We start from the raw sequence: 19575 nt of genomic DNA, 5'->3' as shown, positions 1-19575 counted from the left end.
GATGAAGTCGGACCCCTATGTCACATCACCTACACAACTAATTCAAACTGAATCATGAACATAAATACAAGAGTTAACACTATTAAGCTCTTAGAAGAAAATATAGGAGCAAATCTTCATGATCTTGGATTAGGTTATGGTTTCTTAAATATGGCACCAAAAACACACATGGTGAGAGAAAACAATAGATAAGTTAGCGTCATCAAAATTAAAAACTATGTAAATAAAAACCACAAGGAGACAATTAGAAGTTACTTCTCACCCACTAGTATAGAATTAAAAAAGACAGACAATGACAAGCATTGGCAAGGATGCGGACACGTTTGAACCCTCATACTTTGCTGGTGAGATTGTAAAACAGTGCAGTCTCTTTGGGAAACTGAAAGTTCCTCAAAAGGTAAACCCTGGATTATCATATGATCCAGCAATTCCCCTCCTTGGGTATATTCCCAGGAAAAAATGCAAACATGCATTCACACAAAAATCTGTACTCAAATGTTCATTATTCATTATTTTTAATAGCCAAAAAGTGGAAAAACCTAATGTCAAACTGATGAATGGATAAATAAAATGTGGTATGCCCATATAAGGGAATATTATTCAACAATAAAGAAGGAAGAAGTTCTAATACATGAATGAAGCTTTAAAAACTGTGTTAAGTGAAAGAAACCAGTCACAAAGGACCAAATATTGAATGACTTAATTTATATGAAATGTCTAGAATGGACATTCTAGTGGACATAACTTAGTGGTTACCAGGGACTAGGGGCAGAGAATGAGGAGCAACTGCTAATGAGCCTGGAGTTCTTTTAAGAGTAGATGAAATGTTCTAAAATTAGATTGCAGTGATGACTGCACAAGTCCCAATATGCTAACAACCACTGAATTATGTACTTTAAAAGGGTGAATTATATATAAATAAAACTGTTACTAAAAATCTAATCAGATCAAAAAACATTTATTGAGCACTTGCTTAATTGTCTGCTTTTTAAAAATCTTTCAGGAACTCCGAGTTAGATTTCTAATGCATCCCCCAATGTGCCTAGCTGAGAATCCAGAAGTAAAAAATTATCACACAAGAATTTTTTGACAGCCAAACTGAAAGTATTTAAGAATGTCAGCTAGGCAAGAAACCAGAAATTTCATCCACCAACCTTTTCCTACTGAAAAAGTGATTTAAATGTATTTTCCAGCCAAATGAGATAAAGAAAAAGTAACACAATGATTTGTTTGGGGCAAAAATGACAGGAGTCTTTTCTTATCTGATATAAATCCAGTTAGAAATCCAATTATGGATTATATTTCCTTGTGGGTTTTTTGGCTTAGGGGTAAGGTTGACCTTAAAGTTCTTCTTCAATTGTTCCATTTAAGATTTTCACTCCACTCACAGAACTAGATCCTATTTTTTTTCTTCATCTCTATGCGTTAGATGAAATCTCTTGCCATGTCTGATGACCATTTAAATCAATTACTAATACTGTTTTCTTCCAACACTTGCTAAAAATGGCTATTTTAAAAAATAAGGTTGGGGAAGTGCCTGCATAGCTCAGTCGTTTAAGCGTCTGTATGGCTCAAGTCATGATCTCGGGGTCCTGGGATCTAGCCCTGTGTCAGGCTCCCTGCTCAGTGGGGAGTCTGCTTCTCTCTCTCTCCCTCTGCCCCTCCTCCCCTTCTTGCACCCCACCGCCCCCATCAAATAAATAAATAAAATCTTAAAAAAAGTTTTGGTTGGGACATGGTGCTAAAAGAATTACTAAAAAATATTTTTGCCTTCCACAAATAGAAGTCTGCATAATGGAGAGTTTTGTTGTTTAAAATATGTGTGATGAATTATTGTATTTTTAAGACTTATACTGGATGACATGAGAATCGAGGTTTTGATTTGGAAAGACTTGATATTATTTGCTGCTAACCTCTCTATATTATCCTCCACTTTTCCACTTGTGAATATCTTTTAATTATGCTTAAATTGACACATACAATATAATTTCATCTATGTAAAAATAATGTACATAGAAAATAAACCTTAAGAAAGAACATCAAAATTTTTACAATGGTAATGTTATCTTTGGTTTACAAAATTTCTGGAAATTCTAATTTAATTCTTCTGATTTTCTATATTTCTAAATTAACCATAATAGTCTTATATCAATTAAAGAACAATATTTTTAAATTTGCCATTGATACAAGCACTCAGATAAAATTCCTTGAAAAGTTGAATAAAAAAGTTTTAAAATCTTTAAGTGAAGTAACAATAAATTAAAGGAAATACACAGAGGTTGAAAATGCAACCAGAGTACAAATCTAGCATGTTGAGTGGGCACTGAAGACAGCTGCTGCTCGAAGGGTAACTGCTGATCCTTTCACCTAGAGCCCTGGATTTCAGCAGCCCTGTGGAGGAGCCAGAGGAACAGCCCTGAGCCTGAGCAAGGAACGGAGATCCTGCAAGGCCACTACAGCTCAAGCAAAGAGTGAACTTGAAAAGGAAGATCTTGTAGCACAGGGGAAGTACCTGTCTATTCTGTCCTTGGCCCTGGGTGAAGGCGATAAAAAAATCTTCCTCAACTATTCATAAAAACTGTGTAGACTTGTAGTTTATATTCACTCTACTGGCATGTATGCAGAAGGTTAGGCTTATTTTAAAGCAGTAGTTCTTAGTTGGGAGGGCCTCCAGGAGTCTGGCAGAAGCAAATGCAAGCTTTCTTTGGAGGAACACATTTTCAACATAAGTCACTAAGGATTTCTGCAGACACAGTCCAGATGAACATGGAGTCATGATAAACATATATACCCACACACCACACAAACACAAGCAAAACAAACAAACAAACAAATAAGTAAATAAATAAGTTCCTTTGAATAAAATCAGAACAAAAATTGCTTAGACCCCTAATGATTTAAGATATTGGAGTTATCAGATGCAGAAATGAAATGAATGTAAGAAAGAATACACTATGAAAAAAGACCAGGCAGATTTGGGGGAAAAAAAACCTAGAAATGACTTGGGAAAAAATCCTTGGTGGATGCAGTAAGTAACAGATTAAACACAGAAGAATACAGAATTAGCAAACCGAAAAATCAGAAGAAATTATTCAGAATGCACCACAGTGAGACAAGTAAATAACACATAATGAAGAGACAGAATAAAGAGGAGACAATATATTTAAGGAAATAATGGTTTAGATTGCCTAAAATGTAATGACAATTAGCCTGATGACAAAGAGCTCAATATCAACTCTGAGAGGGAAAGAAACCACAGGAATTAGGTCTTCAAAATATTGCAAGCGAAAATAATTGATGATCTGGAATTGTATTCTCTTTCAAGGATGTGGACAAAATAAAGATATTTTCAGATTAACTAAAACTGCATTTACCGCCAACAGATCTTCATCAGCCAAACTTCTAAAATATTTATTGCAAAAAGGATAATGGAAATCTAAGTTACAAGAAGAAATGATGCAAAGAAACTGGTAATATGTAGGTAAATCTATATAAACATTGACTAAACCAAAAACAATAATAATGCTGGGGCGCCTGGGTGGCACAGTCAGTTGAGCATCCAACTCTTGGTTTCGGCTCAGGTTGTGATCTCAGGGTTGTGAGATCAAGCCCGGGGTCAGGTTCTGTGCTCAGCGCAGAGTCTGCTTGAGATTCTTTCCCCCTCTCCCTGTCCCTCCTGCTTGTGCTCTCTCTCCCTCTCCAATAAATGAATAAATCTTGAAAAACAGTAATAATGTTAATATCCAATTTGGTAGACTTTAAAAAGAACTAACCTACTTCAATAAAATGGTATGTAAGATTAGTGTTCAAGTTAACCAGGGTTCAAATATTCTAAGGTCTTTGAATTGTCTGGAAATAGGATAAAGATATTAAGACTTTGGTAAGTATGCATGTTAAAATTTCAAGAATGACATTAAGAAAATAAATATCAAGAGTATAATTTCCAAATCAGTATAAGTTAAAAAATGGAATAAGGGGATAAGGTGGAGACAGGGACAAACCCCTTCTTGCCCCCCAATTCCACCAATCCAGGGGAAGGGGAAAAGAGGGAGAATAAAGCATAGAAAAAGAGACAAATACAAAGCCAATGTTTGAGATAAAAAAAAATCAATAATATATAGCAAAAATCACAGTAAATGTAAATGAACTAAACTTAAATCTGAAAAGACAGTGATTTTAAGTTTAGATTAAAAAATAAATTCTAGTTATATGCTATTCATATAGGACATACATAGTATTATTCTTAATATCAGATGAATGGGGCCTCTGATCTGTGCCCTGTGTTTTAGAGTTTTGCTACTCAAAATGTGGTTCCTGGACCAATAGCAGCAGCATCACAGGGTGCCTGTTAGAAGTGCAGATTCTCAGGTCCCAAGTCAGACTTAAAGATTCAGAATCTGGATTTTAATAAGACCCTCAACCGATTCATATGCACATTAATGTTTGAGATGCATTGCTTAAAGGACACAGCATATCACAAACAATGCACAAATTATATTAAAACCCACACGGGCACCTCTGTCATTCTGTCATAGCATTATCCATAATCATAAACACCCAGTCTGTATTTAACACCATTCAGGCCCCAGAAAAAGTGCTTCTTCGCATTTTTTACCCTGTCTTTGAAACAAAAGGTCACTATTTTCAAATGCCATTTGTGGGTTGTACTGCTGCTCAGATGGAGTTGGTCACTGCTTCAGTTTGTATATGGGGGAAGGAGAGTAAAATAAGAATTTGAGGTCTGATAAAATATAACTATGAAAAGAAACGTTGTAGGGAGGGGAGAAGCTGAAAAATAAATAGAAAGTCTTCAAGGAGATAGTCTGTTTACATTTTTAAAAATTGGAGATAATGTGAGTGGGTAGACTTCTACTGAACATTACCCACATAAAATTCTCAAGCATGATATTACACACATTTTATTTAATGAAGATTTAATTTTGGTCAAACCAATAATGATCAAGAGAATGATTCTGATCAAATCCGTAACTACAATAGGTCAAATAAACCTTTGAATTTGAAAATCTTATCTAAATGAAGACATAATTACTGATGAAAGCAATTAGGATGTCTGTGGGCCTCTATCTGTACTCTCGCCTCAGGCTCTGAAAATATTGTGGGCAGGTCTGGATATACATAAAATGTAAGTATACAGAAAGATTGAAAATTTTAGGATGGGAAAAAGATATAAAAGGCAAACGCTAACCAAAAGAAATTGTAATGGCTATTTTAATATCAGCAAATGGAAACAAAATAGACAAAAAAAATCACATGCAGTTTTTAAAAAACCACATAGCAGGCTCATATTTAGGTTTAAAAAAAACAGAGAATGCAATGCAAACAATTGGCAGAAGTAAACCAAAATTATATTGTTATTTATACCAAAGTGTTAGGAATATGGAAACATTTCTCCTTTCCTTGTTTTTCAAAATGTTTACATTATTTTTAGATAAAGAAATATAATTAATGAAATTAATGTATTTTCCTCTATTTTTATTTATTTATTTATTTATTTATTTATAGGTGAGAACATCTAGAAGTAAGGTCTGCACAAGCGTGCAGTGATGGGAACTGGAAACTCAGGTATTTCCACGGGGATGGAAAAAGAGAGAAAAAGAGAGAGAAAAGAGGGAAGGACTTCAAAAAATGAATGAGAATGCCAGTGTTCATTGCAGCATTATTCCCAATGGCCAATAGGTGAAAATAATCCAAGTGTCCATCAAAAGATAAATGGATAAACATACTGTAGTATAGCCATACAACAGAATATTATTCAACCATAAAAAGGAACAAAGTTCTTTTTGTTGTTGTTGCTGTTTCAAGTTTTTAAGTTCTAATTAGTTAACATATAGTGTAATATTGGTTTCAAGAGAATTTAGTGATTCATCACTTACATATAACACCCAGTGCTCATCACAAGTGCCCTCCTTAATACCCATCACCTATTTAACCCATGCCCCCATGCCCCTCCCCTCCAGCAACTGTCAGTTTGTTCTCTATAGCTAATAGTCTTTTATGGTTTGCCTCCCTCTGTTTTTTATTTTAAAGATTTACTTATTTATTTGAGAGAGAGAGAGAGAGAGAGCACAAGCAGAGAAGTAAGCTCCTTGTTGAGCAGGGAGCCTGATGTGGGACTCAGCCCCAGGATCCCAGGATTATGACCTGAGCTGAAGGCAGATGCTCAACCGACTGAGCCACCCAGGCATCCCTGCCTCTCTGTTTTTTTTTATTTCTTCCTTCCCCTATATTCATCTGTTTTGTTTCTTAAATTCTATGTATGAGTGAAATCATATAGTATTTGTCTTTCTCTGACTGACTTGTTTCACTTAGCATAATACACTCTAGCTCCATCCACACCATTGCAAATGGCAAGATTTCATTCTTTTTATGGTTGAGTAATATTCCATTGTATACATATACACACCACATTTTCTTTATCTATTCATCAGTTGATGGACATTTGGGTTCTTTCCATAATTTGGCTATTTTTTTTTAAGATTTTTATTTTTAAGTAATCTCTACACCCAACATGGGGCTCAAACTTACAACCCCAAGATCAAGAGTTACATGCTCTATCAAATGAATTTGGTACTTTGGCTTTTGTTAATAATGCTGCTATAAACATTGGCCTGCATGTGCCCCTTTGAATCTGTATTTTTGTATCCTTTGGGTAAATACCTACTAATGCAATTGCTGGGTTGTCGGCTAGTTCTATTTTTAACTTTTTGAGGAACCTCCATACTGTTTTCCAGAGTGGCTGCACCAGCTTGCATTCCCACCAACAGTGTAAGAGCGTTCCCCTTTCTCTGCATCGTCGCCAACATATGTTGTTTCCTGTGTTGTTAATTTTAGCCATTCTGACAGATGTGAGGTGGTATCTCATTGTGGTTTTGATTTATATTAAAAGGAAAAAAGTTCTGATGCATGCAATGATGTGGGTGAACTTTGGAACATTATTCTAAATGAAATAAGCCAGACATAAAATGACAAATATTCAATTATTCCACTTCCATGAAATATCTAGAATTTGCCTAAATTCTTAAAGACAGAAAAGAGAATAGACATTACCAGGGCCCGGAGGGAGGGAAAATGGGGAGTTATTGCTTAATGGTTACTGAATTTGTTCGGGGTGATGAAAAATTTTGGAAATAGGTAGTGTTGTTGGCTGGCTACACCGTGAATGTAGTTAACGCCACTGAATCCTACACTTATAAATGGTTAAAATATCAAATTTTATGTTATATATATGTCACCACAATAAAAATGTTTTAAAAAATGGATGGGAAGGATTCAGTGATACCTCAATCTAGAAGATAAAGGAGACAACTCGGGCAAAAAAACCAACTCCTGGTTTGATAAAGAGCTTGTTGACAAAGATCTCATGTTCTCAGACTTGAGAAGCCACCAACCAAGATATATAAAATATATCTCCTGCCAGTTGGCCGTCAGAGTAGAGGCAGGCCCTGATGTCTCTAATGACAGAATTATTCTACCTATGGACTGGAAGAGTAACAGGAGAGCTGAGATTATGCCAAAATGAAGAAATAACAGCTAGCACATATTTGAAAAATGTAAGAAATAAAGAGTAGTTCAGAGACATCCCTGAGTTAAAAAAAAAAAACAGACAAGAAGAACAGTCATAGAATTCAGTAAGTTGGTTAAAATAAGGGAATTAAGATGTTTAATAAAACTAGAAGATGAAAAATACAGAAAAACTTGCTAATTAAGAAGGTGATAATTACAATTACTTGTGCTGTAAAATTTCTTTTTGGGAAAGACAGTTATGTCCAAGTAAACCTGTACTGTATATGGACAAGGAATTAGATTTGTACTATACATGGACAGAGAACCAAATCAGAGAGTGAAGCCCAGAAAATAAAGGCAAACTTGAGATATGTATCTGGACAGGAACCACCAAGTGACCATGAAGACAGCCATCATCTCTAACCCTGTCCTGGGAGCCTGTATGAGTTTGCCACAGGTTATGCCCCTGAAATAGCTACTGATAGGTTGAAAGGAATTTAGAGAAAAGTGACCAGAAGGATTAAGGAACTACCGGGAATGATTCATAAAACTTAAAAATTCTGGAACACATTTTGTAGCTGAGCAAACAGGCGGGAGATCAAAGGTGGGGAAGGAGGCATCGCCACAATTTAAAAGTGCTTTAGGGTTGTAAACAATGGGGAAAGAACGGAGATGTTAACCTAGTAGAGGGATGTATATACCTTCAAGATTAATAAGTGGAGAATTTAGCACAATTATCGAGACATATTTCCTGACTATTCCAATTCTAATTGGAATATACCTTGGTTTGAAGCTATTAAACAAGGTAAGGATCTAACAGATGGTTCGTGCCCTCCTTTATACCACTTACAGACACTGTAAGTCTGTGGGAAAGGAAGGAGGAAATCACCCTCTACCTCATACTTATAAGAGATCTATACCTGGTAAGATTTATCATGCAACAACTTGACAAGGTTATTCTAGAAGCAAGTCTCTCCCGAGTAGAACTGTTACATAAGAGTCTCTCTCTGGCAGCACATTTACCCCACACCCCAGTGGCTGTGCTGCAGATGGAAACTTTAATTCCTGGTGTGGCCAAGTGTGCATTATGGAGTCTCCACAAACAGCTTGCTTTGGCCTTAACCACAACACCATTGTGTTGCTCAAGTCAGTGTGTGGTATTAAGATACACAGTGAGGGGGGCGCCTGGGTGGCTCAGATGGTTAAGCGTCTGCCTTCGGCTCAGGTCATGATCCCAGGGTCCTGGGATCGAGTCCCGCATCGGGCTCTCTGCTCTTTGGGAGCCTGCTTCTCCCTCTGCCTCTCTCTCTCTCTCTGTCTCTCATGAATAAATAAATAAAAATCTTTAAAAAAAAAAAGATACACAGTGAGGTTCAAAATTAGACAACGTTGGAGTGCCATCTGGGGTCACCCTCCAACTCTCTTTGCTAACTCCTGAGAGGCAATCTTGAACCACTAACCTGCTGTTTGAGAGCTGCATCCAGACTGTTTGCACTGACATGGAGGGGTGGGCAACCACACAAACGTTAGGCGGGCAGAAACTTAGGGTCTCTTCCTCCTCTGGCCACCAGCATCATTCACTCAGATCACAGCAAGAGTCTGCTAACTGGCCCTCTTCCCCTCTCCCAGAACTGCTCTGACCTGTGCGACATGAAGCCATGGTAATCCACCGGAAGACACACCTGACTGGAGTCACTCTTACAATTTATCCCTTAAAGACTTCCTCAAAATTTTTAGGATAAAATCTAACCTCCATAGCATGTAAATATTGATATCCAAATCTGCACTGTAATTTCATGTCTTTTTATCTGCCTCTCAAAAGATGTGAGTTTCATGGAGTCAGGGATCACAGCTATTTGGTGTTGCCTCCTGGGTCTTGAACACAGTGTCAAGTATATGGTAGGTACACAATATTATTTGATAAATAAAATAATTAATGAATTTACTTTAACTCTTCCTCTGCCACAGATTAGCTCAGGCCTAGATGTTACATGACTTGCCAAAGACCTTGCAACAAGTTAAAAGCTTGGGTATGTTCCCCTGCCTCCCATGATACCATGCTGTCCTCAAACATGGGCATTCAACACCTGGACTACCACTCTGAAGGGTCAGCAGATGCCGCTCTGTATTTAAAGGGGAACCAAAAATTAAAGATACGTATGTCACATATGTGAAGTCCTTCTGCCCCTACTTATCACTTCTGTCTATTCCTGTGATTAGTAAGTCTATTAGCCACACTTATTCAAATCTCTTCCTATTATATACAGTTACAACAGGACGTTGCTTCATCCAACATTCAACAAAGATTTATTGAGTTTTGACATATATGAGATACAGTTTTAGGGTCTGGAGATACCACAATGGATTAAGTTATGTTCCTTGGCTTCAAAAAGGCACAATCTAGTCAGGGAGACAAGCATGTGGACAAATAACCACAATATTGTGTGATTAGAGGCATACAAGATACAGAGGATATTTTAACACTTACCAACATATAGTAATTATAGTATTTCCTCTACTGTGACTTTCCTGTGGTCAGGACTAGCTCCTTCCTATCATTCCCTCCCCTGTGTTTAACATATCATAGGTACTCAGTCAATAAGTGGCTGACTGACAAATGCAAGGCTGGCATAAAAGAATGTGGGATCTACTCTGCACAGAGGTTACATGGGGGAAGACTCTGGAAAGGAAACACTTGAGCTGGATCCTAATGAATAATTAGTTCTCTACCTGGCAGATAAAAGGAGAAAGCGCATTCCATGATGGAGAAAAAGCAGGGAAGCATGAGACAGCAAGATGTATTCCCTGGGTGTGTGGAGCTTAGGCAGAAGGGAAGTGAGGTTGGAGAACTAGACCAGACAGTCCCTATCAGGCCTGTGAGCCTTCCTGTGGAGTCTGAACTTGATCCTCTCCGTAATGGGAAGCTATTGGAGGCATGCAAGGAACACGAGCAGATCTGTAAATTAGAAATGCAATAATGCAGTTCAGTCAGTGGAGAAGTCCCATATGTGCAATTAATTTCCAGAATATGCTTTCTTATTTAAAAAATGGCATAACTCTGCATTTCAGTCTGCCAGAGAGTTCTCAGACTCTGTGAGGCTCCCAGGAACACTATGGACAACTTCATAGCCATTAAAAGAGAATATAATAAAAAGTTACGTTTTCATACTGAGCTACAACAGCTATCAAGGTTAATTTTCCCTACTATGGGTAAAATGGTTTCTTATCTGCCTAAAGTAATTCTATCTCAGAGTAGGTGTTACATCTCAGAACGTAGGAGGAGTCAATGGTTACTTGCAGAATGGCAGCGTTTCAAACACTTGCTTAACTGAGTCTCCTGATTATGTTTTGTTCCCCACTGTGGAGAAGGTAATTCAGTTAAATGAGTGGTCTGTTCATGACATTTTTCCGCAAATGGTAACATGGCACTCCTTTTGGCTTGGTTTACTTTTTAAAGGCAAACCCGACTCAGATTTGCAAATTGTTCTAATTACTTGGGTACCATGCATCTTATGAAGCTTTTCAAGTAGCCATTGCTAAGCCAGTGGTTGGTGGAAGCTCTTTTTAACTATCCATATTCTCATATTCATTTCAGAATAATAAGATATTTAAATAGTTATTTCTTTCCATTAACTGGGTAGGCCTAGGCTCTTCATTTTAATAAATTCTGTTCAAATAATGTTGATTCATTGCTTAGAATATATTGGCACTGAATTTTCCTTATGGTAATGACATTCATGTCAGAGACCCACGTTGTAGCCCCAGCTCTGCCACTCACTGGAGACTCTGGGCAAATCACACGAGCACTTGTGAATTCCTTTTGGTAATTTCCAAGTTTTCCTTCCAGCTCAAAACTCTGAGTATGTTTTAAGAAATCTGATTAGTACAAGTACATAGAAATGCAATAGTTACAGAACTACAAACGGTGGCAGGGGAAATTGATATTTATGACATAGTACCAAATAGAAATTTTTCAGGTGGGTTTAGTTTAGAAGAAATTACAATCTTTATATAGATATACTTATTTATTCAAAAAATACTGAAAACCCATTCTATATCAGACATTATATTAAAGCCTGAGAATACAATGACAAGAAAGAGAGAGAGAAAAAAAGCCCCAGTTTCCAAGAGCTGATTGTAGAGCAGGGAAGGCAGACAATCTGAGACAAAAAACAACAATAAGCTTGAATAAGTATTACCATGGGATCCTGGCTAAGAAGACAAAACATACAGCTTAGATCTACCCTGGGCTACAAGTCAGGGAAGGTTTCCCTGCAGATATGCTGTCTAAACTGAAAGAATATGCATGCCTGTGACTTTTATTTGGGAAACCATATTGAATAGAGTATGCAATAAAAATATTTATTTGTCCCAGGCCTAGACTAAGAGTTTAGGAGTAAAGAGCTCGTGAAGAACTGGAGTGCATCTCATAAATACCCCCATCCTCAAGTTTTTATCAGTCATTTGATCATAAACTCGCTCCTAAGGGATTTCTTTTGAATCAGGTTCACAGAATATGGATAATAATATCATTATTTAAGAAATAAAAATTCCTTGTCTTTCTATACTTAAGATCCTTCACAGCTGCTCAAAAAGTATACAGTAGATGTACAGGAGGCTTCAATGGTTTGTTGATTAGCGATGGGTTTTAATTTTTCACAGTGTTTTCTCATCTCCAATCTTCCTTCATCTTGGCATTCACAGGATGGGAATTAGAGTGCACTGCAACTTGGCCCTAGAGGTTATGGAAAGTCCCCTCTCTAGCGGATGTCATGTTTCCAGGACAGATCTGATAGCACATGTTCTGTCTTGTGGCCAACACAAATTTATCATACCATGAGGTATGAGATTTGGTTTGGAAAACACGGTCACCATGTGACAGAAACAGTTGAACAGGGCAATAGGGTTAGCTCCCTTCAAGAGTCCAGGAGACCCTACACCATGCTAAAGGAGAATCATAGAGACTGAATATTTTGAATTTAAAATCTAACCACTGTGAAGTTGCTTTGACATCCAAGTTGTTTACTAAGTATTCATTGCACATCACACACACACACACACACACACACACACACATATACTAAAAAAGGGCTTAAAATGCAATTTTAGTTTGAAATTTTTATAACTTCTAAACTAATAATAGTATTTAACTTATTTTATAGATGAGAAAGATCACAGAAATTGCCTCCTTTTTAGTGTCAATGCCTTGATTTATTGTTTACTGGTTTCATATTATTATTCAGTACTTGCTTTATTATTTAACCTTTCTTGCTTCTTTGTCTTTTCTCTCCGATTAGATCAAAGATTCTTTGATGGTAGGCACTATGTTCTTCCTCCAGAATACCCAATTTTGCAACTACTAGGCCTTCAATGAATATTTACTTAGGGCTATGAGTAGTTCAAAAATCCAGAAACAAATTAGCTACAGAACTACACATTATGATGATTAAAAACATTTCAAATGATGATTCTCAAACTTTAATGTGCACAAGAGTTGTAAGGGAAGTCTGTTAAAATGTAAACTCCTAAATCTCATTCCAAAAGACTCTTGTTTTAAATCATTTCTTCATCTTCCTTCCATTATTATTACTAGTAGTGTAGTAGTAGTAAACCAAATTAGGAAAGATGAGACATACCAGGGCCTTGGGACTGCATTGTGGTTTCTTATAGAGAAAGGACTTTGCATAAGGTGAGGAAGCTTTGTCCCTCTCCACAATCTCCTCTCCTTTCTTCTTTCCTTCAATAAATATTTGCTGTGTGCTCATTAAGTGTCAAGTATTATTCTAGGGCCTGGAGTTAAACTGGTCAACAAGATGTACAAATACTTTGCTATCACAGCACTTAGATTCTACTTGGGGGAGAAGACAAACAATAGAAAAGACACCTTTAAGATTCATTCAGATATTGTTAACTAGTACAAGGAAAATAAAACAGGCTAATATGATAGAGCATGACTGTTAAGGAGAGAGCTATTTAACAAAGAGTGTGGTCCAGAAGAAGATGACATGTGATCTGAGGACTGAATGACCAGAAGGAGCTAACCATATACAAAATCTTGGGCAAGAGTTTTCCAGGGAGAGGGGACAGCAAGTGCAAAGGTCCTGAGGCACAATGAGTTTTCAAGGATGAGCAAAGAGGACAGAATGCCCAGAAATGGAGAGGGAGCCAGCTCAGACTCATTTACCAGGTGTGGTCTGGACTTTGGCATGGGGGTATCTTGGCATTACTCCTTGGAAAGCTGGAGAAACACTCCTGGCTCTCAGAATTAAGGTTATGTATTATAACAAATATTATATGAACATTTCTCCTGTTAAAAGCAACCACATTATTGCAACTCCTCACCCATGAAAAATAGTTCATTTTATAATTCCTTTTGGTTGACGATTTGTGATAACAGGGTCTTATCACCATTGGCAGATTACATTTTGTTAGTACCTGAGCACTGAAAATTAGCTCACTTTGATTTTGAGATCCGAGTTATCTATTGTTGATTGGCTGCCTCAAATATTATAAAATGGGGTCTAATAAATTGTGCAAACTTATATTTGAGAGTTTATATACTTTTTAAAAGGAAGAATACTTATGCCATAATTCCAAAGTAAGTTATATGGCATGCACCTTTTTTTCTGGTTTTGAATTATTTTTCAACTCTCGCATTGACTTGTCCTATCACTTCAACTGGACATCTGTGAATTAATAGCAAACATACTGTTACCTCCAAGCAGTTCTGTTTTGTCTGAATAACTGAGTGCTTAAGGAAGGAAAGAACCAAGGACAAGCATGTTATTAGTATGTGTAAAATCCACTCCTGGGAGCTACTACTGAAGCAAGGAGATAGCAGCTCAGCTTCAGACCCCACTGATCACTGCTCTTTCATAAGCCATCTCAGAAAAGGGCAGCCCAGGTGACAAGTGGGCCTCCTGTGATAAGGGCTCCTGTCCACTGGAAATGGGAATCGGCTCATAGTTTCATTTCACAGGGTCCACCAGATGGCAAATGACTTTATCTGCCCAGACCAGATCCAGGCTGGAAACAGAATACACTCCATGCCGCCTTCCACTCCGCTGGGAGAAATGGAGCTTTTCTCCGAAGGTTGCTTGATTCAGTGTTTGTGCCTGTGTGTGTGAGTGGGTGTGTGTGTGTGTACGCGCGCGTGCATGCACGTGCACCCACGTGCTTTAGTTTGGTTATACATTATGCTGTAGTTCTAAATACAGAAGGTTTCCAAAGCCATGAAAATTGACTTCTTTTCTTGTTGTCTGGCTGATCTGGTTAGAAATCAGTAGCTCCAAAACTGGGGACGAGAACAGTAATGGCAGGATAGAGATACAGTACCTGCAGTGACAGACATGAGCAAGATTGAAATGAGTTGGTGAAACGTTTGTGGGAAAAGGTCTGGGGAAAAGGGTTGGAAATGAAGAGAAAGAATCTTTCTAACAGAAAATGAAATGTCTTCATTATCACAAGAAACTCCAAGTAGCCTTCACTCAGTCACACTGGAATTACAATTTCAGCTCACATCGTTTGTGAACAAGGAAGTAGAGAATATGACCACGGAAAGTGGTATTTTAAGCTTCAACACACATTACTCATCACCGGCTTGACTTGCAGCATGTCTTTCAACAAAAGCACATAGTGATTTAATCTCAACAGTAATTTAGTCTGCAGCCGTATGAGACAAGACAATCATTGCAGACAGGCTGTAATTTGAGAAATTCAGGTGCTGGGGATTAGCACCACCTGTTGAATTTAATCTTAGAGTTATAATGTTAATACCATCATGTAACTGAACATAAACACTACATATTTATCAGACTTTGGGACCTCCAGCAATGGAGATGTGAACATTTTCCTATATAGTATCTGTAACTCTCTCCAGATTCTGTAAATCAATGGCAAATAAAAAGTCTCTTGGAATTCTGATTCAGTATGCAGTAGCATACGGCTTGGTGGTCATCACATCCAGCACATCCTATTATTTTTCTAAGGCCTGATATGAGAGTGAAAAAAAAAAAAAGCAATCAGGGTATCATCTAACAACATAAGTGTAGAAAATCCTGATTTCTTACCCTCCCCTGGGTTAATCTGGAAAAAAAAATTCTAGCAATATTCTAACAAATTTCCACCTCTGCCTAAGCAAGACTATAGGAAGATCTTAAGTAAACCTAAGTAAATAGCAACTTTTGGAGAGGACATGAACACTACATGTACCTCCCTATAGCCATCAGAAATGAAACTTCACCCAATTTCTAGCCAGGTAAATAACAGCAGTAAAATGATGACACTTTGAGTAGAAGTTTACATGTGGTTCAGTGGGACAATTGGGATAATGCCTACAGAAGAGACATAGATTTTAAGATTTGCATTTGTTCTTTTGCTTGGGGTGGGGTAAACTCTGTTGAATCCTTGGAGTATGGAATTTGATGACACGTTGGTTTTCTTTGAAAAAATTCCACTGGTATTCATTAGAGGCAAAGACCTTCCTGATCACATTTATAATTCTCTAAGAATTCCAAGGACTTTCACACGTTTATCATCCACATAACACTTCACAGTTTATAAAACCCTTTACTATAGATTATCGTGATTTCTCATATTGAGTTTCAACATTCCTTTCAAAAAGGGGCTGTTTTTCATTTTAATGAATAGTACTCTGATACACTGAAAATGGAATCCAATATATTTGTGTGAATAAACACTATTTTTGAAAACAAACACGAGGGCATCATATTTTGTCTTATGCTATCAATATTCTCAGCTGTGGTCCATCCAGCAGAACACAGGAAGGAAAGTATTGGGAATACCATTCCAAGGCAGATCAAAGCTTTCAGCAAATTTACCTTTTGACACCCCATTAATCAAAGCTTCACAAGTGCTATATAGCCATTTCCACTAAACACCACCATGAAAATCCACCAAGTTCAATATATTCATCCTATACCAGTTACACATAAACACCACATCCATCCACTCAGAAGCCGATGTCTAAACTTTTCTAGAACTCCAGCTCTTATAGGTTGCTTGCACAAAGAGTGTAATCGATCAACATCTTAAAGAAGAAAGTGAAGCTGTTATTGAAAAACTGATGACCCTCTCTACTTTTGATTTCAAGATTCTACCAGGAGCCCCCTCTGCACTCCCCAAATCACTTCCTGAAGAAATCCCTTCCTTTTTTCTGCTTCCCCAAATTTTCCCCAGTGCAAAGTCTACTTTTTCAGAGAGAATTTCCTTAAACCTTCCAGGGCAGTGATGTTTCTCATTTCTGTACCCTAACAGTACTGTTTTATACCTAGCATTTCTTATACATTATACCTATTGGCCTATCTATCCATCCATCCACATTTCATGGTATGTTGTTTTTTTTTTTCCACAAGCATTCAAGGATCCCTAGCAGCTGGGTCCTGCCTTAAATTTTTACCCTCCAAAATCCTTTCTGCAATATGCATTGCACAAATGAGTGGAAATATTTTGATTGCCACTTAAAAAAAAGTTTGACTTTTTCATGAACGGTAAGACCCATCTTTTCAGCAAAAGGACCACCAGCTAAATAATACTTTGGTTCACAAGCATAAAATCTAGTAATGTAAAATGCGGAATAGCCGGGTGGTTTCAAGAAATCCTCTAACCTTTATAGAGCAGATACAGGGTGGAACTGTGTTTTAATAAAAACATATTAGCAGCTTCAAATAATGGGGAATATATTCAAACTGTATTAAAAGATCTTTTCAGAATCAGGAAACTTGATTAGAATTCTCCCAGAGGCTTCGCACACTGAAACCGGAGATTTATTATTTGGGGGAAAGGAGGCTCAATTAAAAAAAAGATCATCTTATTAATTATTAGACAAGCCATGCAACGGCTTCCCGGAAGGCAGAGGAAAACAGGCCCTCAACGATGAGTTACAAGCCAGTGAAAGCTGAGTTTGTGCCTCCAGCCTTCCGCGCCTGCCTGGGACCGCTCCCCAAGGCTGTGGTAATTCTGCCCAGAGCAATCCGGAGCGCCGAGATCAGAGGGGAATCTTCGAGCAGCGGCCGCGGACTGGCTGCTACTCACCCTCCAGTTCCCGGCGGGGCAATGCTCCGGCCGTTACTCGCGCCATCCCGGCTCTCCTCCTACCAGGGCGCGACTGGGCGGCCAAACCAGACGCTTCAGGCACCCAGCACCCACCCGCGGCTGCAATTCTGGGGACCAGAAGGTTCTACTTCCAGGGTCGGTTCCTGTTAGGAAATGGGGCTTTGGGTCCACTCGTCTCACCCCTATTCCCCGAAAAACTTTACCTCCGACTCCAAACGAGAATTCATAGCAAGAAGGAACTATCCCACCCCACCCCACCCCAGTGGGTCCGCTCCCCCTTCCAGCCTCCGAATGGCACCTACTCACGGCGCCTCCCAGCCCCGGGAAAGGGGCAGGCTCAGGTGTGCGGGATCCCCAGGCTGGGTGGCGTGCGCGCTGGCAAGCGAGCTGTCACCTTGTGGTCCCTCACGCCGAGGTATCCGTCCAGCGGCTGCGGTCCCGCGGGGGCCCGGGACCTCGAGGGGGGGCTGCTCTCCGCCGACGGCTGCGCGCTGCCGGTCGCCGCTGCCTGCTGCTGCTGCGGGGCCCGCTCCTTCTGGCCGCCGAGGCTGCTGTACACGAGCAACAAGCTGGTGCACATGCTGGTGAGCGCTAAACACACAGCCAGACCATGGCGCTGCGGGCGGGCGGGAGAGAGCAGAGGAGAGCCGCTGAGAGCCAACCCCGGAGGAGCGCGCCGGCGGGGACACGCGCGAGACGGTGAGACGCGCGGGGGAGGTCCGGGGCTGGAGGGAGGTGGCCCGCGTCCTAGTCCCCCGCGCGCAGCCGGGGCAGGGGAGGCACCGTCCCCGCGCGTACGGCAGGCGATGGCCAGGAGCGTAGCTGCTCTCGGCCCACGCCACCTCCCAGATCTCTCGGCAGAGGGCAGGTGGTGCGCGGCGCCCGGCTACGCGAGGGAAAGCGCGCCGGCGGCGAGGGCAGAGGTGGGCTCGTACTTTGAGGAGAGGCCTCCCTCCCCCAGCTCGGCTGCTGGAACCTCTAGCCCTTGCACCCGGCCCTTTCTGGACCCGCGGGGCTCTACCTCGGCGATTCTTGCAAGTTTGAAATCCGACAAGAAAACCAAGAAAGTCTGCAAAGATCCCCCCTTCCCCGCCCCTCTTAGTTTTTTGCCAGGCTGTTGCTTTTGGGCACCCCCCAATCCCCCGAGCCACGCGCCCACCCCTCCACCGCTTCTCCAGCTCTCCGTGGGTCCCCAGACCTCTCGCCTGAGATCCAGAAGCCGAGGCAACCCGAGTTCCCAGCCCGGCTCTGGGATTCCCAGCCAGGCAGAACCAGAGAACCGGAAGGGGACACGGAGCAGGTGGAAAGTTGTCCCTTTGTAACAGGCGACCTCGCGGCGCAGGGTTCGGCGCCTCTGGAGCTCTCCGGTGCGCCCCGGGGACGCTGCGTCTGGGGGTCTCCGCCTCTGCCCAGAGGAGTTGCCACAAATGACTCACCATCAGGGTCTTCATTTTGGGCACCTCTTTTGTGAGGAATCCTCAGGCACACGCGTCCGGAGCCACTTTTTCTTGGAAGGTTTCCATGGTGGGTGATGCGGGGCAGGCGGCTCTGATTTTCGCCCGGCCCCTGGCGGCGGCTGAGTGGGTAGGAGAGCCGCGGGACCCAGGAAGCGCGGCTGTTGCAGAGATTAGAGACAGAATTAAAACTGAACCGGACCCTCGTAGTCTCTCAGTGATCTACACAACTGCCGCCTGCCGCCGCCTGGTGGGTCCTAAAGACCTCTGCATCTCCCCCCCCTTCCCGCCCCCAAATAATAATCTTTTCAGCCTAGTGGAATTTCTGGGGCGAGAGAGTTAACCGTGCTAGTGGTACCCACCTATTGGTCCGAGGGTTTATTTATCTTTTATGAAGTCATCAAGTAAAAAGGAAGGATAACCCAATCGGATTCTGAACATCATAGCCATTTGAAAATCTGCAAACTAAATTCTGTTTTGTAATTTTGATAAAAACAAGTCAACTGCCCAAATGTCAGTGGCC

The 19575-nt window shown here is 40.1% G+C and overlaps 1 protein-coding gene across 1 annotated transcript in view; it reads right to left on the bottom strand.

The window, feature by feature from the left end:
- Positions 1 to 19049, bottom strand: part of ST6GALNAC5 (ST6 N-acetylgalactosaminide alpha-2,6-sialyltransferase 5) — a 154671-nt gene extending 135622 nt beyond the window's left edge. The window contains exons 1-2 of the mRNA XM_021678133.1: positions 19035 to 19049; positions 17993 to 18214 (exon numbers count right to left, since the gene is read on the bottom strand). Coding sequence (XP_021533808.1) covers positions 17993 to 18214; positions 19035 to 19049 — 237 coding nt within the window. The remainder of the gene's footprint in view (positions 1 to 17992; positions 18215 to 19034) is intronic.
- Between the last annotated feature and the right edge of the window lie 526 nt (positions 19050 to 19575).

Source organism: Neomonachus schauinslandi, chromosome 4 (assembly GCF_002201575.2).
Source record: "Neomonachus schauinslandi chromosome 4, ASM220157v2, whole genome shotgun sequence".
NCBI classification, from domain to species: domain Eukaryota; kingdom Metazoa; phylum Chordata; class Mammalia; order Carnivora; family Phocidae; genus Neomonachus; species Neomonachus schauinslandi.
The sequence above is the reverse complement of the archived record's forward strand: the minus strand, read 5'-3'. Positions and strand labels throughout refer to the sequence as shown.